The following is a 25,321-nucleotide window of genomic DNA, read 5'->3' as shown; positions in this document are numbered from 1 at the left end:
CCTTTGACTGTCCTTTCTTGTTGAATCAAGTAGAGACTTATTGAAGGCTCTTATTTTAGTCACAAGCCTTTTGGTTTCTGAACCCTATGTTTACATGAAGAGAAAATCAGTCCTCAGATACTTAATACTGCCTTATTGTTGTGGCCATGCAATAAACAATCCAAACAACTGTGCTGGGTACTCTTTATCAGCATCAGAAAAGACTCTAAGCTTGAAAGAACTGTTTATTTTACAACTGAGAAAAGCCTCTTAAAGCATCAGATTGGGGTGAGAATCAAACTTTTTTTTGATGTAAGATCGGATGACAAGATTACACTGAAAAACAGCATATAAGATACATAAAGCAACAAGTTAAGAGGCTGTCAGGTCTCTGATCTTCCAAGGTTATGATGATTAAGGTGGACTATTGACTTTTTGATGCAAAGTTGTAAATTATACTATAAAATCTTTCCCAAGGAGCCTAAAACATCAGCAATTACTTACTAAGATGTATAAAAAGGTTAATAACTCAGGTTTTCTAAGCATACAGTGATGAAGATGATAAACATATAACCTTAGTTTTGTTTTAAATCTCATTGAGGTTTTACTTTTATTTTTTCCAAATCACCTTATGAGGGAGGTGATGATTTATTAGTCCCCAATAGAAGGTGTAGTACCTTTTGGCTGAGACAAATTTGCCTATACAAAGGGCAGTTCTTTGTAGAGGAGTTCCACACTTTAGCAAGGTCTATGACTCAGGCATACAGTCACTGTTTATCTTTTTGCATTACATCTGCAAAAAATAGATTAAGTCTTCTTTTCGAGACCTTTCAAAATTCTTAATTTGCCTTCTATCATTCTGATACAAGTGCAATTAAAAAGACTACGGTGCTAATAACAGCCACACGTACTCTAACAACAAAATCAGAAAGTATGCCGTTTAATTTGATGTGCTTTTATGTATATATCTTTTAATTGTGTTGCCCTTGATTAAACCAATGACTACTGGGAAGCATGTACTCTAGTCACTGAGCTACATCCTTGGTCTATTTGCTTTTGTTTTTAGCAAGTTAGAATATTGTGTACACAGAATTGACATAAAACCTCCCTAAACTAGTTCATATCTCTAGTAAACTAGGCACATATTTAGTGATATGTAACCTCTTTGCAAACTCTTAATAACCCTTCTGATCACAATAAATACCTTCGCAATAGACTAAACTTCTTCAAATGTACAAATACATGCTCTAGAATTTGTTTTATCCAGCAATCTAAGAAACCATTTTATTATTTGTTATCCTTCTAAGTGGAAGTGCCTTTAGCTTAATGTGTTGGACACTTGGTTAAGAATAATATGAACATGGTCTATTTAAGGTACATTACATTGTTTTTAAAATTGCGTGCTTTTCACATATTAAAAAAAATAGGTTTAAATTTATCAGAAAGATCTTGGTCAGGAAGGTTGAGTAGGGAGCTGAGAAAAACATCTCATTTTAGCCATTTAAAATATCTGGGAATAAATCATTTACCCTTTCTAAAGGAGTAAATTATGGCTTCATGTAGAATTCTGACTGCTTTCCGACAGCATCAAAAGTATAAATATATGAATATGGAAGAATGCATCATATCTGCTTAAATTTCTAATAAAAAATTTTCCTGCTAAAGTAGGTTTCGGTAGAGGAAGGTATCCCAGGCATTAGTCACAGTTACCAGTCTGTTGGCTCTTTTTTATTCCTTTTAATTTTGGTACCACATAAACAAGGTGCTATGTTCCAAAATGCACAACCTGTAAAGGTTGCTACATACTTATTGATGAATTAAATGAGGGGGAACCATTGCATTAAATCTGTTGCAGATATCTTACAGTTAACTAGTTTAATAACTTAAGGGTAAACATTCAAGTCCTTGTTACTAAGACAAATACAATTTGTCATTGTGTTTTAATTGATTCTTCCAAAGTTTGGAAAGTACTATAAATGAAGAAAAATACCATAGTTTTGATACCTCCTCATAGGAAGTATATACTGTCTGAGGGAAATTTCACTGATGCACACTGTTAATAACCATGTATTATTTTCTTGATTAAGTGTTTCCCAGAACTACAAGTAAGGCAAATACCAACAACGCAGAGTACTACCTACTAGTGTCACTATACTATTATATTATCACAACTCTTTTCCTCTTGGCAGATTAGGAAATAAAACTAATTGGAACCAATGTCTTAGATGAAGGCATTTAACATAAACGTTTAAAAGTTATTTCTATACAAGAAATCCAACCAGTTAACTTGAGCAAAATTTTAAAAGATGGTAGGAATAAGTAAGTTATTGTTAGAACTCCTTATGTGCTATCAATAAAAATAATTATATAATATATAGACATCTTTACAGAAGTGTTAAAATCTATAAAAAAATTTTTTTAAGAAACAGTCATTAAAATTATGGCACTGAAGAAGCTAATTTTTGAAGCTTTTATTTTGAATTTAGAACAAAATCCAGTTTAAACCACAAAATTCAGTTTGAACCACAACTGGGAATACAATGTTTTCAAGATAGTTCTAAAACTATTATCTACATAATAATGAAACATAGTTAACAGTATAGCATAATGTAAAATTTTCATTCCAGTGGTTTATATGTATTCTTGGGATAAATTTGTCTCTTATTTAATAGAACTGTGTTTAACATCATTGAATAGAACTGTCCAAAAAGAACTTTTAAATAACCTCCCAAACTTATTATGAATGTGTTTAAAAACATAAATCTACAAATGTTTGTATAAAGAAGCAAGCGACATTTTCACCTTAACAGTGAGTACGCAATGCTTTGACTTGGTAAGCAAGGGGTAGGGGGAAGGGTGTGTGTGTGTTGTGTGTTTCAGAAAACTTTATTCATAAAAAAAAAAAAAAACCTAATCTCACCGCAGTAGTGGTACTGAAATCCACATAATATGGTATTCCATGAGATTCTTATCAATCTTATTTTTTAATGGAACACTAGTCTTACACCCTACAGAAAACTTGTTCCTTTTTATCAATCCTCTGCCCTACTTGCTGTAGATGAGAACACGGACTGGAAAGATTCCTGCTGTATGATTCACTATTCCCTTGGAGCAAGAGACGGCACCACACCAGGACAGGAGGACTTAGCTGTTACTTAGCACATACCTTAGATGTATGCCCTAGAACACAATGCTGTCTCCAGTGTTCCTGTATTTGTCAAGTCACCTCTAACACAATATGTAAAACATAAGATGTCCTTACATCTGTACCATTAAACATGAAGTTTCTCCTGTTAAAATAGTATCTTCTTTGGATTAACAAAGTATCCCTTAAGGAAATCACATTAATGACCATCTAGCCTGACTGGATGTCTAAATTTGTAACGTACTTGTTTGAAATATGACTCAGGGTTATCTAGAATTTGATGGCAACTACTGTGAGTTTGGTATTAACAATAAGTAAGAATGGAATAACTAATTCTAGAGACAGATGTAAGGATGAATTACTTATGTCCCAAGATCAAATTCTAACTCCAAACAATAATCTAATAAGGAAACTTTTCCATTTAGGAGATGTCTCTGAGAGTTAAAAATGACTTGAGGGCATCCAGCCCAAATCTCATCCAGATATCATGCATCTCATATACAGTAGTCTTTTGAATTATAAAAATTTATAATTTTTAAAAAGCTACATAAATAAAAATGATCTATATATAGAAATATTTTGTAGTTCCATAATTTAAATATTCAAATCAAACTGGGTAGAACTGGTTTCCTCTTGCCCCTAGACTGTATTTACACATGAAAACACTAAATTCTATTTAAACATTACTAGTACCACCTGACTAAAGTGGAGAAAATAGTGCTCTGATGTTTCTAATCCTTTCATAAACATAAAATTTCAAGTCACTTAATGCGAATTATATCTCAAAAAAAAAAAAAAGATGTAAAAACAAAACAAAAAACAAGGAACTTGTTAACTGAACTTTGGTCTCTTTTTTAAGATTTGGTTTTGGGTTCTTCCCTACTAGGTTCTGGAATGCAAAAGCGGTTCTGAAAGTCCAATAAAATTAATCTTGTACAATCTGTATACAGTGATTGCTTACAAGGACAATGAGTCCACTGCATTACAAATGGGTGGCGTCAGCGAATAATCAAGTGTGTCTGATGGAGAAAACAACTACTCAAAGTATGTTTTAAAACGACCATATTAGAAGTATGAAAAAGCTGAGTACTTGGAAAATATGAAAATACTCAGCACAGATACTATGAAAAGTTGAACAAGGTAATTTTCTTACCTCAAAAAATTATCTTAGGCCACAGTATACTATAGAACTTATTGCTATTTGAAATACCATTAAAAATAGGTTCGTGTACAGAAAGGAATACCTCTTGACTAATATAAAATGATACGGCCCCTATGGACAACATACTTTCTTAAGTCCCATTCCTAAAACTGTATTTTTCTCACTTTCAAAACTTCTGTATATATATATCTGATCAAACTGACCTTACCAAAATCCCACAAATTATAAATCAATTAAAGTTCTGATTTCATTAATTTTAGCTTGTTTCATTTCATTAGCATTTGATTTTTTAGTTCCAAAGGCGCCAGCTGCAAGTTCTCTCTTTGTATTTTGTATTTTCAGCATATTTTCTTCAACAGAATCCTTCACAATGAACTTTAAAAAGAGAAAGGGAAAAAAAAGTGAGCATGTTAAGTGCTTTTGAGGTCACAATATATTAAATCTTTAATACTTAAGAATGAAATTTTTTAATGATGAAAACATTTGTCTACAAATAAAGTTGCATTCTTATAGTATGTAACTTAAGAAGCATTTAGATAAAACTCAACATTCATTCCTAATCAAGATCTTGACAAAAATAATACTCATTAACCTAGAAAGAAATGTCCTCCCACCTTAGTAAGGGCATACACTCAAAAACCTACCAAGAAGCAATACAAATTGATAACCAAAAAATAAAAGTATTCCCAAGAAAGAAAGAGTAAGAACGTTTGCTTCACAATGACTATTTAACATTATATAGAGGTCCCAATTTGCTAACACAATGTCATAGTAAACATCACAACATACATTAGTGATTTAATATTAATTTACAAAATTATGAGATGACAAGGGTATAATTCCACATCATTCCCACCATCAGAGTTCTGTGTCCCCATTCTCTCCTCTGGAAATGGCAGGAGTTCTCCAAAGGCCACAGATAATGTGTCGACAATTATTGCTATAACGATCTATATTCATATATATTCGCCCATTTTTTTTCCTATGGTTCTGCCTTCTCTAAGTCATACCTACACCTATTGCTACTTCTGAATGTCTTTCCTTTTTTCCTTTTCTCTCTCTGGGTTTTGATGGAATTGGAGCTCAGAGCCCTCTGAAATATATTCTTGAAAGTTAAATAGAAGTGCCATCTATATTTCTGTATAGGAACACTCCTACTTTATAAAACCAGTGCTCAAATTAATCATCAATAGAACATACTCCAAACTAGATTTTTATAATGGGATTTGGCAGCCTAAAGCAAATAATTTAAGAGTTGGTAATACAGTAACACATTCAATTCTCATAATAAAAGGGTAATGAAAACACTCCACTGCACTAGATATCAAAGCACAAGTAACTGTGTCCTTGGAACAGGAAAAGATGACAATCAATGGAACAGAACAGTCAAGAAAGAGACCCATGTAGCACATACTAGTTAATTCATAATAAAAGTGACTTTTCAAATTAGTAGAAAATGAATAAAGGACTATTAGCACCAAAAAAACAGCTCCCCATATAAGGGCCTGGCTTCAAATCATAGGACCACACAGGAGGTGCTATGTCAAAGAAGCCCCACTGAAATGTTACTTCTCCCTCCCTCCATCTGACTGAAAATGCAGCCGAGTCCAAAGCAGTGAAATGGTGTGTGAGGAAGAAAGAAGGGAAAGGAAAAGAAGAGGAAGAAAGAATGGAAAGGAAAAGAAAAAAGTAAAATAAAATGAAGTAAAATAGTTATGGAACAAATGGTTGTTCATTTGATTTAAAACAATAAGACTCCTCTCAAAGATGATAAACAAAGTAAAAACCCTGTGGTGAGGGGGAGGGTAGATATTAGACTCCCCAGGGCGGTGGGGTGTGTGTGTGTGTGTGTGTGTGTGTGTGTGTGTGTGTGTGTGTGTGTGTGTGTGTGTGTGTGTGTGTGTGTGTGTGTGTGTATGGGACACAGTCTTTTGGTGGTGGGAATGGTGTTTATGAAAAAGTTTAAAATAAAAAAAAGATTATAAACACATAGCAAAATATTCCAAATAAATCAGGTAAATACAGAATTATCCTTAAGAAAAAACACTTTGCACTAAGGGAGATATTACAATTTGGAAGCTATCGAAAAAAATGCTGATGTGTTTTAAATTATAAAAAGTTTGAACTGTAGCCTTGGAGGTCGCACAGTGGTTAGAATGCTGGACTTAAACGCCCCTCATGAGGTCCTCACTTACTAGCAGGACTGAATAAGTGGGGAAGGGGAGGGAGAGCACAAAGTGAAACCTGGACTGGACATGGTAAAGGACTCTGGGGAGGGAGGACAGGATGAAAATATTGGGGGCCTGGAGTGTACTGAAATTGTATGAATACTTCAGTGACTACACTGTAAAGCATTAACCTCCTAAATTAAAAAAAAACATGCATGAGGTTCTGAGTTTGGTCAATCCCAGGTATCAACATGTGTCAGTTTTCTCTTTTCTGCAATAGATTTTTTAAAAAGAAAGGAGAGTTGGGCAGTAACACAGCGGGTTAAGCGCATGTGGAGCAAAAGGCAAATACCAGCCTAAGGATCCTGGTTCCAGCCCCCAGCTCCCCACCCGCAGGGGAGTCACTTCACAGGCAGTGAAGCAGGTCTGCAGGTGTCTGTCTATCTCTCCCCCTCTCTATCTTCCCCTCCTCTCTCCTTTTCTCTCTGTCCTATCCAACTACAACGACATCAATAACGACAGTAACTACAACAATAAAACAACAAAGGCAACACAAAGGAAGATAAATATTAAAAAAAAAAAAGAAAGAAAAAGCTTCAGAAGTTCTCATGATAAAACACAGACTATACAACAAAATATTTAAGATCAAAAAGTACAAAGGAGTCCTTTTTGCTCCACAACTACATCAGGAGCTGGCCAATAGCTCATGTGGACAGTGTGCTGCTTTAGTATGTGTGAAAGCCCAAGTTTGAGCCCAGCCCCCACTGCACTCTAGGAAGCACTGGTGGTGGTCTTTCTTTCTTTCTTTCTTTCTTTCTTTCTTTCTTTCTTTCTTTCTTTCTTTGCCTCCAGGGTTATTGCTGGGGCTCAGTGCCAGCACTATGAATCCACTGCTCCTGGAGGCTATTTTTCCCATTTTGTTGCCCTTGTTGCAATTACTGTTATAGCTGTTGTTGTTGTTGGACAGGATAGAGAGAAATCAAGAGAGAAGATGAGAAGACAGAAAGGAGGAAAGACAGACACCTGCAGACCTGCTTCACTGCCTGTGAAGCGACTCCCCTGCAACACCCCCTGCAAGTGGGGAGCCAGGGGCTCAAACAGGGATCCTTAAGCTGGTCCTTGCGCTTGGCACTAACCCACTGCACTACCATCCAGCCCCTTGTGGTAGTGTTTCCCTCCTTCTCTACCTTGGTCTCTGGGAAAGGGCTGAGTGGAAGAAGGAATGATAAGCATAATAATGGGTTACTTGAGAAAAGATAAAGTTCTAAAAGTAGGAGCCAAGCAGGAGTACACCTGTTACAGTGCAAGGCCCTGGATCCAAGTCCCCAGTCCACACCTGCAGGGGGGAAGCTTTACGAGCGGTGAAGCACTGTGACAGGTGTCTCTCATTCTCTTCCTCTCTACCTGCTCCTTCCTTTCTGATTTCTCACTGTGTCAACAAAAGGAGGGGAAAAAATCAGCCACCAGAGCAGAGGATTCATTTGCCACACAACAGTGGCAAAAAGAAAAAAAAAAGTTCTAGAAGTAGATGGTGATGACCATACAACAAGGCAGGTGTAATTAACATCACTAGACTGTATACTTGAAAGAATTTACATGTTAAGATTTAGGTGAAGTATGTTTACCACAATAGAAAAAAAAAAAAACGGGCCTGATCTAAACGCATTTATCTATTGTCTCTAATAAATACTGTTATGGGGGGAAAACATGCTGCAATATTTATGCAAACAAAAACTTTAGACAAAAGTAGTGAGCTCATGGGAGTCATGGGAGTTGGGGCGATAATGCAGCGGGCTAAGTGCACATGGCACCAAGTACAAGGACCGGCATAAGGATCCTGGTTCAAGTCCTCGGCTCCCCACCTGCAGGGGAGTCACTTCACAGGAGGTGTCTATCTTTCTCTTCTCTCTCAATTTCTCTGTCCTATCTAACAATGATGACATCAATAACAATAATAATAATAATAATTACAACAACAACCAAGAAAAGGGGCAACAAAAGAGAAAATAAATAAATATAAAAAATAATTTTAAAAAAATAGTGAGCTCCTCTACCTTTGAATTTTATCTTACAATAAAATTTGAAAGAGAGATGCCTGCATAAGTATATAAGTACAGAGAAAGGGACTTCCTAAAACCTAATACTAAATTATTGACAGCGTTATCTCTAACGAGGGGGAAAAAAATGATTTCCACATTTTTCTCTGCAAAATTCTATTTTCATTTTTTACAGTAATCGAGTACAGGGGTTGGGGAGGTGGTGCACCCAACTGGGTGCCTGCGTTATAGTAGTATACCTATACCACATGCTGCCTATATAGAGAAAGCCTGATTGAGGACCAGCCTCACTTTGAAATAATTGGCTTTAAAAACTCACTTTTGTGATGATAACTTCTTGCTTCTGACCAAGTCGGTGGCATCTGTCAAAGCACTGATCTTCAGCAGCTGGATTCCAGGCCTAATAAGAACATGCAAATTGCTATTTTACCACTCTGATCCGTGAGGGACTGCAAAAGGTCGTTTCCTTTCAGTAGTAGTCATTTTTTAAAGAATTTAAAAAAAAAGAATTTTCTATCTTTATTTTTTATTTATTATTGGATAGAATCAGAGATAAATTGAGAGGGGAGGGGATATAGAGACGGAGAAAGACAAGAGACACCTGCAGCCCTGCTTCACCACTCTTGAAGGCGAAGTCCCCAGCTCCCACCTGCAGGGGAAAGTTTGTGAGTGGTGAAGCAGAGTTCAGGTGTCTCTGTCTCTCAATCTCTCTCCCCCCCACCCCCTTTTCCTCTCAATTTTTGTCTCTATCCAATTAATTAATCAATTAATAAAAAAATTCACAATCTCTCCCACAGACCCAATCACTCCCATGGTAAGTAGGTTCTCTCTCCTCTGTCATTTCACGCCACTGCATCTAGCAACCAATTCAGAAGCTAAAACATTGAAAACACACAATATGATTATTGATTAATCAAATAATATGCTTCTGCCCCCTTTTTTGGTCATATTTTTACATGGATCGCTGTCTGCTTAACAGAGGAAAGTTTACATACCCTCCCTCTAACATACATGATCTTATATCTGAAAAGATACGTAATTAAAAAATAATAATCAAAATATAAGACTACTTACTGGATCCATTAAAAATACTCGAGAAGCTGCAGAAAGATTCAAACCAACTCCCCCTGCTTTTAAGGATAGAAGCATTATAGTTGGAGACCCTTCTTCAGTGTTCTGAAAACACTGAATTGATTCAACTCTTTTCTTTTGGGCCATGGAACCATCCAAACGAGTAAACACAAATCCAGAGGCTCTAATGGGGGAGGGAGAGGAAGAGAACAGTGACTATACTGGGGAAAAAGGGAAATAATTGCTAATTTCTCAGTTCCTTCATTTTAATATTTGCTAACATCTACTAATATGCCAGTTTTTTTCTCCCCATGAATTCTGGCATTAATTTTTTAAACTATATGGAGCAAGGCTGTATTTTTAATTATAGGGATATGTTATTTTAAGCAGGTGAAATGAATAAAATTAGTAAAATAATATTTATTTTTTATTTATTTATTTTTGCCTCCAGGGTTATTGCTGGGGCTTGATGCCTGCACCACAAATCCACTGCTCCTGGAGGCTACTTTTTTCCCTTTTTGTTACTATTGTTGTTTTATGGTTGTTGTGGTTATTATTATTGTTGCTGTTATTGATGTCATTATTGTTTAACAGGACAGAGAGAAATGAAGAGAGGAGGGGAAGACAAAGAGGGGGAGAGAAAGATAGACACCTGCAGACCTGCTTCACTGCTTGTGAATCGACTCCCTTGCAGGTGGGGAGCAGGGGGCTCGAACCGGGATTTTTACGTTGGTCCCTGCGCTTTGCACCATATGCACTTAACTCGCTGCGCTACTGCCCGACCACCAACAAAATTATTTTTTTACTTTCAAATTAAAATATTCACATAAAATCCTTTCACTAGATGAGAAATGCTGTTTAACTTACCTTAGTGGTGTTTCTATTAAAGTCAGGAATGTTGTAAACTGAGAAACAACTAAGCTTTTTATATTAGGATTATTCTTTCTTAAGTCAATCAATGCATGCATTAGAGCATTAATCTGAAGGGGAAAAAACAGAACACCCATTAGATTCCATACTGAATAGATAAAATACTTTCACAATGTTTTTCTTACGTAGGGCATTTCTCAAAAATGCAAAAGTAAAACACCTCCTTTTCCAAGCACCTCCTTTTCCTTTCCTTCCTCCTGAATTCATCACTTGGGCTGGGGAGATAACTCAGCAGCAGAATACAGGACTTCTATGACTGATTCTTCAGTCCGACTCAGGCATTGCATATGTCAGAGTTAAGTAACCAGTAATCAGATGTCTCTCGTAACAATATATTCATCATGAGGATAACAAAATCAGCCAGTAATCACCCACAGACAACAATATTCAAAAGGGAGAATTAAAAGCAGAATTACTGTTTATACATGGCATTTCCCTATGTAAATACAAATACTTAAAAATCTCTGTGTATATTTTACCTTTGAACTAGATGTCCATTCTGTATTTGATTTTTTTTCAGTGTCACATGACAATTCTTCTGGAGGACATTCTAATAAATTGTTCCCATGTATATCATTTCTGCATAAAGGGCATTTAGCATGTGGCTAATATGGGAAAAAATAAAGTATAAGTGAAACTTATCTGAGGAAGAGAAATATAAACTTAGCTAAAATGTTTAAAAGTACGGCAAAATGTATATTCCCAATAACTACCATTTTATTAATCCTTCTCCTAATCCTTCACTCAAGATGAATCTGTATTATATATATATAATATTTTAACATGGTAACATGGAATATATTTTTTAAAAGAGAGTAAGCAAAAAGTGTGTGATCTTAACTAGCAGCAAGACCTTGAAACAACCAATACTACACTCTTTGAAGACAAAGAAACCATGAATAAAAGGTTCTCAAACCTTACTACAATACAACACACTAGCTAGAACTATTCTCTAGAAGATATTCAAAAGTCTTAAGTGTTAAACCAAGTATAGCCTATCAGGTTCACGGAAAATGATACCAGATGTATTCAATTATACTAAGTAAATCCAGCAGCAAATACTATCTCTCTCTCTCTCTCTCTCACACACACACACACACACACACACACACACACAAACACACACACACACGAAACTAAAAGCAAGCAGCTATGACAGGAGTGATATCTAGGAAAGAGGAATATACATGGTTGGAAAGGGGATCTGGGTAGTAGTTACATGGATGTGTTTCACAGAACTGTATGGTCATGGTTTTCAGTTTGCTTGTTTTTTGCTTTATTAATATAAATGTGCTTATCAATGTGGGAGGTCGTAGTATAGATAAGGAGTTGGAATCTCAAGCATGAGGTCCTGAGTTCGATCCCTGGGATCACATGGGCAAGAGTGATGTGGTTTTCTCTCTCCTCCACCTACTCTGTCATAAATAAATAACCTTTAAAAAATATATATTGGGAGTTGGGCAGTAGCGCAGTGGGTTAAGCGCAGATGGTGCAAAGTACAAGGACCGGCGTAAGGATACCAGTTCGAGCCCCAGCTCCCCACCTGCAGGGGAGCTGCTTCACAGGCGGTGAAGCAGGACTGCAGGTATCTATCTTTCTCTCCCCCTCTGTCTTCCCCTCCTCTCTCCATTTCTCTCTGTTCTATCCAACGACAACATCAACAACAATAATAATAACTACAATAATAAAACAACAAGGACAACAAAAGGGAATATTAAAAAAAAAAAAAAAAAAAATCAACCATACAAGGCTCTAGCATTCTCTTATCCAAAATTAGGCCAAAGAAAATTTAAGCCTTAAAATGCAGCAGAGTCACATTAAAAAAAAAAGTATTTTAGCCAACTAAATTTAATACAACTCCATGAAATGAACATGAGGAACCTCACACATATGCTAGACAATCTCCCTGGCCAACTTTTATTTAGGAAAGAGGGAAAGACAAACAAGAAAAGGCAAAAGGGAGAAATACCAAAGCACAGCTCCACCACTCATAGTGCTCCTTCTGGAGGCGAGTTATCCACAGTTCCCAAGTGGTGGGAGGGCTTGAACCCAGGGTCTCATGCACAATAAGGCAAGTTCTCTAATCACTGAGCTATCTCTTGACCTCTCAATTAACTTTATGTGTCTACTAGAGAATTTTAAAGTTACCCTATACCTTACACTATTAATCTACAGCAGAAATTTGAGGAGCTGTGGAACTAGGATATTGACGGCAACATAGGACCTCCAAAAATCCATATTTTATATTAAAGGGGCTTAATATTAAGTAATGTCAGCCTATCAAAACAATAACCATAAAAGATATACTTGCAGGGGGATGATAAATAGTTTATCCACTAGAACATGCATCTTATCATGCATAAGACCCTGGGTTCAAGCCCTGGTACCCCACAGAACCAAAGCACTGAAGAAACCTTAATGGATGGGAAAGCAGAGAAGTGGTATTTCTGCACGTCTCCCATGCTCCAAATTTTTTTTTTTTTTGGTTTAGATAAGAGATGGAGACAGAAAGAAAAAGAGAAAGTGAAAGAGAACTGAGCACCGAAGCTTCAGTGTGATTGGGGGTTGTGCTCCAGCCTGGTGAGAGCACGCAACAAAGCAGGGCACTAAGTGAGCTATTTTGCTGGTCCCCTCTCTGAAACTTTTGAAAAAACGAGGAAGTCAACCTGAAGTAGTGGAATCTTACATGGGCAAGTTCCCAGTGCTGCAAAAATGATTTTTTAAAAAAAAGGCACTAGCAAACCCAAATGGAAAATTTTTTATGACCTTGTGTCTTCATTACCCTCAAAGCTGGTGTGCCATGCAACCAAACACTAAGTCTGCACTGAGCATAAAACTGACCTGCTCATTTTGAATGACCTGGCAAATGCAGGGCTTACAAAAGACATGTGCACAGTGTGTTATAACAGGAACTGTTAGAGAATCCAAGCAAATTGCACATTCTTCATCAGAACCTGAGCTCAGAATTAACTTCATCTTTCTTATTAACTTCTTTTGTAGTTCTTCAGGTGTGTCATTTCCTAGAGAAAAGGCTGAAAAATTAATTTCAGAGCAAAATTTTTAATAGAAGACAGAGAAATTTCCCCTATACTTTGCTTGAGTAATCTTTAGTCTTTTTTTTTCTATTACATGCAAAAAGTATACTTTAAATATAAAATTTTAAGAAAAATTCAATAGCTAAAATGTCTATTCGCACAAAAAGCTTTACCTATAACAACACTGTAATATGTTTATACATTTCAGCACAGAATGAAAGGCAGATATAATCTGACCCTTTCATCCAAGAGTCTCTATCAATGGAAAGAGTGGGGGGGGGGGGCACCCTCATACCTCACTAATATTGTTTCACTGGTAGAAGATTCATAGACCCATGAATGCTACATTAAAAAATATATATCCATGGGATCCAGGCAGTGTGGCACAGCAGGTTAAGCGCACATGGCACAAAGCACAAGAACCGGTATAAGGATCCTGGTTCAAGCCCCCAACTCCCCACCTGCAAGGGGGTCACTTCACAAGCAGTGAAGCAGGTCTGCAGGTGTCTATCTTTCTCTCCCCTCTCTGTCTTCCCCTCCTCTCTCCATTCCTCTCTGTCCTATCCAAGAACAATGAGAGCAATAACAACAATAAAAAACAAGGGCAATAAAAGGGAAAAAAATAACGTAAGAAATTTAAATATATATATCCATTTGACAGAATAAATAGCAAACTAAACTTGGGCCAAATGAGTAACTTAGATTCAAATATCTCTATCAAATATAATGTGAAAAACCTAATCACAGTTACTCACCTGAGGGACCACTGGCAGACACTGCGTTTGTAAGAAGGTGTGTATGACAACAAATCTGCCGCAATCTCAGCAGCAGTCCTAGGACGTCTGCATAGTGTGCAAGGACAGTGCCTTCATTAAAATACCTACAGGGGAAGACGGTGATTATCATGACAGCCTCCAAATAACAGTATCTCCATTACAAAACAACAGAATAAAAACGGCAGTGTTCACATCTCTGTAAATTTCAAGACCCAAAAGGAAAACAGAAAAGAGAACTCTGATGAAACCAGCAATGTTATTTTCAAGAAAGCACAATGGATGAGAAATGTCTAACTGCAGTGAGAGTCAGTAGGCAAATGCCAAGAGATATAAATATATGACTCTCAGAAAGACAATCCAGAGCACAGCTTTTCAAGATATTCAAGACAGCACAATTCTGGGGGAAGAAGACCACTATCTCGTCTTTCGTAAAAACAAAAAAGGGCACACTGTGGTGTTGGGCCTGACATTCTACGTGCCTCAGACATAGTAAAACCTCAGAGAACTCACAGGCAACTCTGAAAGGCCTGAGATCTGTAGCTATACACGTACCTGGTGAGCTATCTGACACCCTCTCCTTTAAATGTAGACATTTCCCCCCAAAGTGTTGGTCATTGGTAGGTTTATTTTATTCCTGCTTTTATCCATCTCTATGATACAGAGTCAGGAATGGAAGCTAGAAAGGTCTTCTGGCTAGTCGTTTAGTGCTAGCCATTTCAGATAAACTTCATCATTTTCCCCCCCAAACTTAACTAACCTGATGAATTATATTTGTTCCTTCATTCAAATGACTAAACAAGAAGTTTAAAAAGAGAAGCTAGTTATTCTTTTTTAATAGTAGTTTTATTTACTCCACGAGAGAGAGAGAGAGAAGCCAGAACATCACACTGGCATAAGCAGTGCCAGGGTTTCAACCTCCCAACCTCACACAAATTATCTTTAAACATACCTCACCAAACTGATATTATGTCTTTAAAAATACCATTCAGTTAAATGGGAACCACAAGAAAACAAAAGCAGAATCTGAACTGGAGAGTTGGGGTATTGCACCAAAGTAAAAAAGGATGACAGAGGAGGGCCTAGTGGGGGTTGTACTGTGATGTGGAAAGCTGGGAAATGTTATGCATGTACAAACTATTGTATTTACTGTCGCCTGTAAAACATTAATTCCCCAATAAAGAAATTTTTAAAAAATAATAAAAAATAAATGGGAAACACAGATAATAAAAATTCTGTTATAGTTTTCATTCTCCATACCTTCCAATGGTAGCTCTGCCTTCATTTTTCACAGACTGATAAATCTTTCTTTCTTCTTCTGAAAGTGTAATGTGCTGAATAAATACTTTACGATCCGGTAACTCCAAAACGGGTTTGCCTTTAATTTTGCTTGTCTTTGTTCTTCTAAGTGTAATATTTTTAATTAGGGACTGCAAACGCCTAGTCAAAAAAAAAAGCAATTATATAAGGCAGTCTGTGTACACTGATTCAGTAAAAAATAAACATGAAATATTTAAAAATCATTTACCAAAATATTATAATTTAAATAGTTGGTTCTGAGGAATCAAGGTGACAGTATTGCAAGCTAGATTATCCACTCAAATCTGTCCATTATAACCCACACTAAGCATATTTTATTCCATCTAGAAAATGTATATACAAACACATACATATGTAACAGAAATAAACATTTCACAGAACAGTACAGGTTTCCCCACCATCTAAAAGTACAGTATTTCTATTAAACTTTTATATGCTAAAATGGTATGTAAAGCAAAAATGAAACTGCCATTCATTTATATGGAAAATGCCTTCTTAGCATTCTCACATCAAAAACCAAACCAAATGATAGCAGATAACACATAAAACTTAAAGTAGCACACACATGTAGTAAAGGCAGGGCTGAAATGATAAATACATGGTTTGTATAATGTAGTCCCAGGGGTAGGAGCTTGGAAGAGCCGTTTCTACTACTCACAGAATATACTGGCTCTTTTTTCTTTTCCTTTTTAAAAATATTTTGATTTTAATGAGAGAGGCCAGAGCACATTGGCTCACTCTGGTTTATGCTGGTGCTCAGCACTGAGCCTGGGGCCCAGCACTGAGCCTGGGGCCTCAAAGCATCACGTATTAAAGTGTTTTGCATAACCATTATGCTGTCTTCCCATTCTGCCTCTATTTTCTGGCTCACTACAAAACAAACCCTAAGCCTTATTTTCACTCCTTGACCTGTAAAAGCTAAAATCCTCTTTGGGTTTTTTTTTTTTTTTTTGAATATTTATTTATTATTTATTCCCTTTTACTGCTCTTGTTGTTTTATTGTTGTAGTTATGAATGATAGCGTTGTTGTTGGATAAGATAGAGAGAAATGGAGAGAGGAGGGGAAGACAGAGGGGGAGAGAAAGACACCTACAGACTTGCTTCACCGCTTGTGAAGTGACTCCTGCAGGGGGCTTGAACCGGGATCCTTAGGCTGGTTCTTGTGCTTTGCACTACCTGCGCTTAACCCACTGCGCTACCGCCCGACTCCCCTCTTTGGGTTTCTTACAATTATGGAAAACAGATACTAAAGTAGTTCTTTTATTCATAAAAGTGGTATGGTGTGAACTTCCCAAAAGCAAGTGATATCAGTATTTATTATGTGTATTTTATTTTCTTCCACTCTATTTCATTTCAGAATAACAGGTACCTCCATTATAATAACTCCATAACACATAAATGGATCACAACAAACCATCTATTTGAAAAGCAGTGCTTGAGACAAAAATCTTAAAACACATTAGAGCTTAGTATCCTACAAAACGGCTCTGACCATGCTTAATTTTATGTATGTTCTCAACTTTTTAAAAAATTTATTTATTAGTTATTGGGTAGAGGCAGAAATTGAAGGAGTTAAGAGGACAGAGAGACACCTGCAGGTGGGGACCAGGGGCTTGAACCTGGGTCCTTGCACACTGTAATGTATGCACTCAGCCAGGTGCGCCACCACCTAGCCTGCTTCTCAACTTTTTTTTTTTTTTTTTGCCTCCAGGGTTATTGCCGGGGCTCGGTGCCTGCACTAGGAATCCACTGCTCCTGGGGGCCATTTTTTCCATTTTGTTGCCTTTGTTGTTGTCTTTATTATTGTTGTTATAACATACCTTTGTTGTTGGACAGGAAAGAAAGAAATCAAGACAGGACAGGAAGACAGAGAAGGGGAGAGAAAGACTCACCTGCAGACCTGCCTCACCACCCATGAAGCAGGTGAGGAGCAGTGGGGCAGGTGGGGAGCAGGGGTGGGGGGGTGGCCTTGAACCGGGATCCTTATGCAGGTCATTGTGTGCTTTGCACCATGTGCACTTAACCCACTGCGCCACCGCCTGACCCCTATTCTCAACTTTTATCTCTCTTCACTAGAAACAACTTTCTCTTATATAAAATTTGCTGATACCACTATACACTATATTATTCAACTTAAAAATCTTAACAACTTAAAATAACACCTAAGTCATGACCATTAGTGTATACTGAATCCTGAAAACATTTATTATTCCATTACTGCTGTATCTATTAGTGATGATTCAGAACACAGACAAATCAAACTTTGTCTTTTCTTCAGATTTGACTAAAATGTGGGGGAAACAAGGGTTATCTTTCAGTGATAGAAACCATTGTCTACTCAAAATTCACTAGGTTCTGACAGTCAAAGGTATTAAGCTTTGTATAAATACTCCTTAGCGAGGAAAGCCAACACTGAAGTGAAAATATCAATTAAAAATGGCAGCTGGTTCATGCTACTAATTGATATTTGTCAGTATTAACTAGTTGTCATGAAAGTATTTACCTAAGTCCTCCTTCATCTCCCATAGTGACAGGACGCTGTATTGTTCTGTGCCACCATTCTCGATCAATAAATGGCTTAAGTTTTAAAAAGGAAAGGAGAGACCACAAGTCCTTTAATGAATTCTGGATTGGAGTACCTAAAACAAAAAGAAAAATATTAGAATTCTATGATCAGAATATTCATGTAGAATGTACATCTGGCCCAACCAGAAGAGACAACAGCTGGATATGAACATTAAGTATACCCCCAACTATCATGCTCTGACTATAATCACTTGTTGAAACATGAGCACAATCTTACAATAGTTTTACCTGAATTTTTGGATCTGACTTGCCATGTTAGCAAACGCAATAAATTCAACTCTCTCCATATCAAGAATATCTGCTTACTTATTTTTTTAAGTCAGTAGGACCAGCAAAGAGGGAGGAGGGAAAAAAAAAAAGTTTTTGAATTTATACTATCTTCTAGCAAAATTGTCCCAATTAATAAACAGGCTTGTCAGGGGGCCGGTTGGTGGTGCGCCTGGTTGAGCACATATGTTACAACGCACAGGGAGACCTTGGTTCAAGTCCCTGGGGCCCCGCCACAGGAGGAAAGGTTCATGAGCAGTGAAGCAGTGCTGCAGGTGTTACTCTCTCCCTCTCTGTATCCCCCTTCCCTCTCAATTTCTCTCTGCCTCTGTCAAATAAATAAATTAAATTAAATCTTTAAAAAAGAAGATCTTGGGGGTCGGGAGGTAGTGCAGCAGGTTAAGTGCAAAGTGGAAGAACCGGTGTAAGGATCTGGGTTTGAGCCTCTGGCTCGCCACCTGCAGGGGGTCACTTCACATGTAGTGAAGCAGGTCTGCAGGTGTATGTCTTTCTCTCCCCCTCTCTACCTTCCCCTCCTCTCCTAATTTCTCTCTGCCCTGTCCTACAACAGCAATGACAACAACAACAAGAATACCAACAATGATAACAAAATGGGGGAAAAAATGGCTTCCAGAAGCAGTGGATTTGTAGTGCAGGCACCAAGCCCCAGCAATAACCCTGGAGGAAAAAAAAAAAATCAAAAAGAAAAAAAAAAAAGAAAGAAAGTTTCTCAATGGGAAGCAAAGAAATCAAAATTTGATTTCAAGGTCCAAGAGGAAAATCTGATGATTCTTCCATAAACTAACTGTAACTCAAATGTTGATGCATCATCAGCAACTATGAAAAACAAGTCAAAAATATCTTATTAGAAAACTGCTATGATTAATTCTGGGACAGACTTTACATCCACTTGAAACTTATGTTACCTTACTATCTTACACAGGAGCAGCTGTTTGGAAATTAATTTGTTACATGTATAATGTTACTGTTACCTGTCAGTACCCATCTTTTTTCTGCTTCTAAATCAAGTACAGCCTTTGTCTGCTGAGCATTTGGATTTCGTATGGCATGGCCTTCATCCAGGATCACTCTCAGCCACCTGATACTATGTAGTGGACTATCACCTTTTGTCTGAAATAAAATAAAATTCATTCGTATAAATGAAAAACAAAGGAGAGAAAAACAGTAGTTTTTTAAAGTTAAATATCACTCCTACTTGGTAGATGAGAAGACTGAAGCCCTGAGGTGTGAAGTACATTGCTTAAAATATCACAGCTACCAGAGCTAGCATGCACACAGCTAAGTCTACATCTGATTATTTCAGTGAACTAGTATTTTGCCTCAAAATAAAACAGTGACATAAAATTTCCAGTTACAGGCCAACAAAATAGCTCACTAAAACTGCGCTACTTCGCCATATGCACAACTGAGGTCTGAGTAAGGTCCCCACAGCGCTGCAGAAGGCTTTGGTCCCGTGGGCTTTCTCTCTCTGCCTCTTTGTCTCTCTATACATGGGGGAGAAGGGAGTTAGCCCCAGAATGTGAAGCCACAGACAAAATGACAAAAAAAAAAAAAAATCAGTTTGTGAGAATTATTTCAGGGCCAGGGAAATAGCATAATGGTTATACAAAAGTTCTTTCAATGCCTGATGCTCTTAGGTCCCAGGTTCAATCCTTAACCACCAAAAGGCAGAGGTGAATGGTGTTCTGCTTTAAAAAAGAAAGAATTTCAATTAGGTATCTAGAGGAAGTGGCAGTGGAACACAAGCCTTGCATATGAGGCTTTAGTTTCAATTCCTGGTACCATGTAAATGGCAGAGTGGTGCTCTAGTTTCTCTCACACACAAACACTGTAAAAAAAAGGGGGGGGAGGGGAAGAGAGAACTAGCGTCAGGAGACAGCTCCTCCTATATGAGCACATATTTTACCAGGAGCAAGGCTCTGGATCTGAGCCCTTTGCTGTAACATGCGAGTGCAAAGAAAATGGGAGGTAGTGAGGGTTGGGTGGTGGCGCACCAGGTTTAGCACACATAGTACGAAGTGCAAGGACCAGCGAAAGGATCCTGGTTCAAGCCCCCGGTTCACCACCTGCAGGGGGGTCACTTTACAAGCGGTGAAGCAGGTGTGCAGGTGTCTATCTTTCTCTCCCCCTCACTATTCCTCCCTCCTCTCTCAATTTATCTCTGTCCTATCCAATTAAAAAAAAAAGGAAACAATGACCGCCAGGAGAGATAGATTCGTAGTGCAGGCAGAGCCCCAGTAGTGGTGAAGCAATGCTTTAGTGTCTCTGCTCTCTCTCCATCTCCCTCCCTATCTCTCAGCCTCTATCTAAAAAGAAGAGAGCCTAACAGTTGTGGGGGAACTGTGCAGGTGCAGAGCCCCAGCAATAACCTTGGCGGCAATAAAGTGTAAAGACAAAGAATTTTCCTCTCATTAAAAAAGGAATAGTTGGGGAACTCATGAATTTCGATTACTGAAAAGCTTATTTTTAAACCGAGATGCTCATTAATAAAGTCATTGTGATGCAAAAAACCACCATTTTAGAATATAAAAATAGAATCAATTTATAAACTTTCATATTACTTAATTATAATTTAATTTAAAAACATTAACTTCAAGTTTTCTATATAGGAAATATTCTTAAATTAGCTTAGAAAGGATCAATCCTTTTTAAAAATATTTTTAAATTTCTATTTTCTATATATGCATTAAGTAATTAATATATATTTTAAAGCATTTCTTTCCTTTTTTAATATTTTATTTATTTTTTGGGTAGAGACAGAGGAATCAAGGAGGGGGGTGATAGAGGGAGAGAGACAAAGAGAAACTTGTAGTTTTGCTTCACCACTTTCTTTTTTAAAAAAATTTCATTATCTTATTTTTTGGATAGAAACAGCCAGAAATCGAGAAGGAAGGGGGTGATAAGAGAGGGAGAGAGACAGAGAGTCACCTGCAGCCCTGCTCTACCACTTGTGAAGCTTTCCCCCTGCAGGTGGGGACTGGGGGCTTGTACCCGGGCACTGGTGCACTGTAACATGTGCACTCTACCAGGTGTGCCACCACCTAGCCCCTCCTTCACCACTTTCAAAACTTTCCCCCTGCAAATAGGGACCAGGGACCTGAGTCCAGAGCGCCTTGCACACTGTAACATATGTGCTCAACCAAGTAAGTACAGGACTAGTTGGCCCCAGCATTTCTTTTTTAAAAAGAAAAAAAGTATAGAGCCTAGATTTTTATTACAACAGTTTTTAAAACATGGCATATGTTTAAATTCAACTTTTGAAAAAATCTCTGAATATAGCATACTTACTCCATAGTCATGAGTTAAAATATTATATGTAGTCAAAACAATATCCTGTTTTGAAAGGAGAGTTGGGTCTCTAATGCGATCAGGACCGTAATAAACATAAAAATTCAAGTGTACATCTGCTTTGATGTGTTGTCCAAACTGGTCCTAGAAGAAAATTAGAAATACTTTAAATAAGCAGATTGTCAGGCATTATATACATATACATATATATAAAAAGTACAGTCCTGGCAGCAGTGGCATAAGTCAAAACAAAAATGTATAAAATAAAGTTTTCTGCAATCTTTAAACATCAAAGTAATACTAACTGTAATTTTATTTAAGAAAGACTGACATATGTACAATGATTGATAACAACACAGTACATATATTTTGTTGGGTCCAACCAATAAGAATTCACTTTTTTTTTTAATCTTTTTTTTTTTTCCCTCCAGGGTTATTGCTGGGCTCGGTGCCTGCACCATGAATCCACCGCTCCTGGAGGCCATGTTTCCCCCTTTTTGTTGCCCTAGTTGTTGCAGCCTAGTTGCGGTTATTATTGCCATTGTTGACATTGCTTTGTTGTTGGATAGGACAGAGAGAAATGGAGAGAGGAGGGGAAGACAGAGAGAGAGAGGGGGAGAGAAAGATAAGACACCTGCAGACCTGCTTCACCACCCGTGAAGCGACTCCCCTGCAGGTGGGGAGCGGGAGGCTGGAACCGGGATCCTTACGCCGGTCCCTGCGCTTTTGCGCCACGTGTGCTTAACCCACTGCGCCACCGCCCAACCCCCAAGATTTCACTTTTAAGAACGAAAAACAGGGAGTCAGGCGATAGTGCAGCGAGTTAAGCACACATGACACAAAGCTCAAGGGCCTGGCTTAAGGATCCTGGTTTGATCCCCTGGCTCCCCACCTGCAGGGGAGTCGCTTCACAAGCGGTGAAGCAGGTCTGCAGGTGTCTATCTTTCTCTCCGTCTCTCTCTTCCTGGTTCGAGCCCCTGGCTCCCCACCTGCAGGGGAGTCGCTTGACAAGCAGTGAAGCAGGTCTGCAGGTGTCTGTCTTTCTCTCCGTCTCTCTCTTCCCCTCCTCTCTCCATTTCCCTCTGTCCTATCTAACAACTGACAGCCATCAATAACTAATTCAACTAAAAAGCCATCAATCATTCCTAATGCTACCTTTGAGTGGCAAATAGATACTATTCTTTTTTCTTTTTTAAAAATTATTTATTTATTTGGAGTCAGGCGGTAGCACAGCGGGTTAAGCACAAGTGACGCAAAGTGCAGGGATGATCCTGGTTCGACCACCCGGTTCCCCACATGCAGCGGAGTCACTTCACAAGCGCTGAAGCAGGTCTGCAGGTGTCTATCTTTCTCTCCCCCTCCTCTCCATTTCTCTCTGTCCTATCCAACAACGATGATATCAACAATAATAATAGCTACAACAATAAAACAACACGGGCAACAAAAGGGAATAAATAAATATTTTTTAAAAAAGAATGAAAAACAAACAAGTTTCTGTCAAATAGTAGTCATTGAAAATTTTAGCACTGTAACACTGAAGCACCCAGCACTTAGCAGACTTACCCCTGTTAAGAATGACCAATTCAAGAATAGAGAGAGGCAGGAACAGCCATAGAAGCCACTTTCTTAATTTGTTAAAGGGATGAACATCATGATGGAACTAATATTAGGAAATCACTTGGTGAATGATGAGGACACCCTTAAAACAGAACAGCAGGGGGAACAGAATGGAATGGACAGGTATGACAGAAAGACACTAAGAAGGGATAGGAGAACTAAATAAATATGAGATGTAAAAAAAGGGAGCAGTTGGCAGGATGACTTGCTTGCTGGTAAAGCACATGCTTTTCAGGCTAGAGGTCCTGATTTAGATCCCAGCACTGCACAAGACAACAAAAACCAAACAGGACATCATAAATGATAGAGCAGTGTTCTGACTGTTCTCTCTCTCTCTCTCTCTCTCTCACACACACACACACACACACAGTTTAAAAAAGCAGGGGGTGGGGAAGGGAAAGACAAGTCTCTAATGCTAAAAAGACAGAAATATACTTCCCTCTTAGTTATCAATCTTCAATGAAGTAAATCTAATTAATCCCAACTTACCAATTACATGAGCTTTCATGTAAGTGCAGTGTGGGTAGACTACAAGCTTCCCAAACAAGAAGTCCTAAAACTACTTCAGAGCATACAAGATAGAAAGGCACAGAGCCCAATAGATGGTGGAGCAGTATTTTGGTATATCTCTCTAAAGCAACAACAAAAAGACTGGGCCAGAAAGACAGCTCAATGGCAGCATGTGTGGGCAGTACCCTAAAATTAATCTCAGGCACCACATTAAAAAAAAAGGAAGAAAAAAATTAAAAGAAAATGCTGACTAGGCATATATCTACTAATAAATGACTCTAACAGAAATCAAAATCGCTGCTACCACATGACAAATACAAACTGCATCACAATTTAAAGTTTTAAAAACTTACAATCCGGGAATCGGGTGGTAGCACAGTGGGTTAAGCGCACATGGCGCAAAGCTCAAAGAATGGTGTAAGGATCCCAGTTCGAGCCCCCTGGCTCCCCACCTGCAGGGGAGTTGCTTCACAAGCAGTGAAACAGGTCTGCAGGTGTCTATCTTTCTCTCTCCCTCTCTGTCTTCCCCTCCTCTCTCCATTTCTCTCTGTCCTATCCAACAATAATGACATCAATAACAACAATAACTACAACAATAAAGAAAAACAAGGGCAACAAAAGGGAAAAAATATATATTTTTTAAAAAACTTACAATCCAGTTGCTTAAGACAGAAAGTGGACAGATGATCAGGGTTGTTCTTGGTCTCTCTTCACCATCAGTTTTCTTTGAGCCCTCTACTGAAGATGCTCCTTTAAAGAAAAAAAAAAAAAAAAGGAATTGGTGACATAGTCTTTAGGTGTTTTCTTTCCCCCACAAACATAACGACATCAAATAGGAAATGACAAAAATGTGCCTCTATGAAAAAATAAGTTACTAAAATGAAGCAGATGGACTTTTGTTTCCAGCCACCAAGTACTAATGTTCACATTTCTTTTGTATTTATTTTTTTATTATTTAGTTCCCTTTTTGTTGCCCTTGTTGTTTTATTGTTGTTGCAGTTATTATTGTTGTTGTTGGATAGGACAGAGAAATGGCAAGAGGAGGGGAAGACAGAAGGGGGAGAGAAAGATAAAGACATCTGCACACCTGCTTCACCGCCTGTAGAGCAACTTCCCTGCAGGTGGGGAGCCAGGGCTCGAACCAGGATTCCTTTGCTGATCTTTACGCTTTGCGCCATGTGCACTTAACCTGCTGTGCTACTGCCCAACCCCCTAATGTTCACATTTCTACGGTGTTTTGCACAATTAGTAATCCAGGCAGTGGGCTGGGAAATAGTGAAAATAGCTCAGAAGACTTACATCCAAGAGGCCTCAGGCTCAATATCTAGAGCAGTGTTGGATCAAACAGGTAACTGATAAAAATCCAGATACTGATTTTTTTAGGAAAAAGGT

The 25,321-nt window shown here is 38.0% G+C and overlaps 1 protein-coding gene across 6 annotated transcripts in view; it reads right to left on the bottom strand.

The window, feature by feature from the left end:
• Nucleotides 1–25,321, bottom strand: part of HLTF (helicase like transcription factor) — a 54,506-nt gene that overhangs the window by 2,233 nt on the left and 26,952 nt on the right. For 2 of the 6 annotated variants that reach the window (XM_016185998.2, XM_060197542.1), the window contains exons 14-25: nt 24,582–24,679; nt 21,803–21,946; nt 19,486–19,624; nt 18,144–18,279; nt 15,581–15,760; nt 14,303–14,427; nt 13,354–13,544; nt 10,992–11,117; nt 10,450–10,562; nt 9,586–9,766; nt 8,831–8,911; nt 2,436–4,661 (exon numbers count right to left, since the gene is read on the bottom strand). In XM_016185998.2, coding sequence (XP_016041484.1) covers nt 4,509–4,661; nt 8,831–8,911; nt 9,586–9,766; nt 10,450–10,562; nt 10,992–11,117; nt 13,354–13,544; nt 14,303–14,427; nt 15,581–15,760; nt 18,144–18,279; nt 19,486–19,624; nt 21,803–21,946; nt 24,582–24,679 — 1,667 coding nt within the window. In that variant the 3' untranslated portion in view covers nt 2,436–4,508. Of the gene's footprint in view, nt 1–2,435; nt 4,662–8,830; nt 8,912–9,585; nt 9,767–10,449; nt 10,563–10,991; nt 11,118–13,353; nt 13,545–14,302; nt 14,428–15,580; nt 15,761–18,143; nt 18,280–19,485; nt 19,625–21,802; nt 21,947–24,581; nt 24,680–25,321 lie in introns of those variants that run through there. The other 4 variants (XM_007518063.3, XM_016186001.2, XM_016185999.2 and 1 more) reach the window with 3 other exon arrangements.

The sequence above is a fragment of the Erinaceus europaeus genome, chromosome 9, assembly GCF_950295315.1.
Source record: "Erinaceus europaeus chromosome 9, mEriEur2.1, whole genome shotgun sequence".
NCBI lineage: Eukaryota > Metazoa > Chordata > Mammalia > Eulipotyphla > Erinaceidae > Erinaceus > Erinaceus europaeus.
Note: the sequence above shows the minus strand (reverse complement) of the source record. Positions and strands in the feature narration are given on the sequence as shown.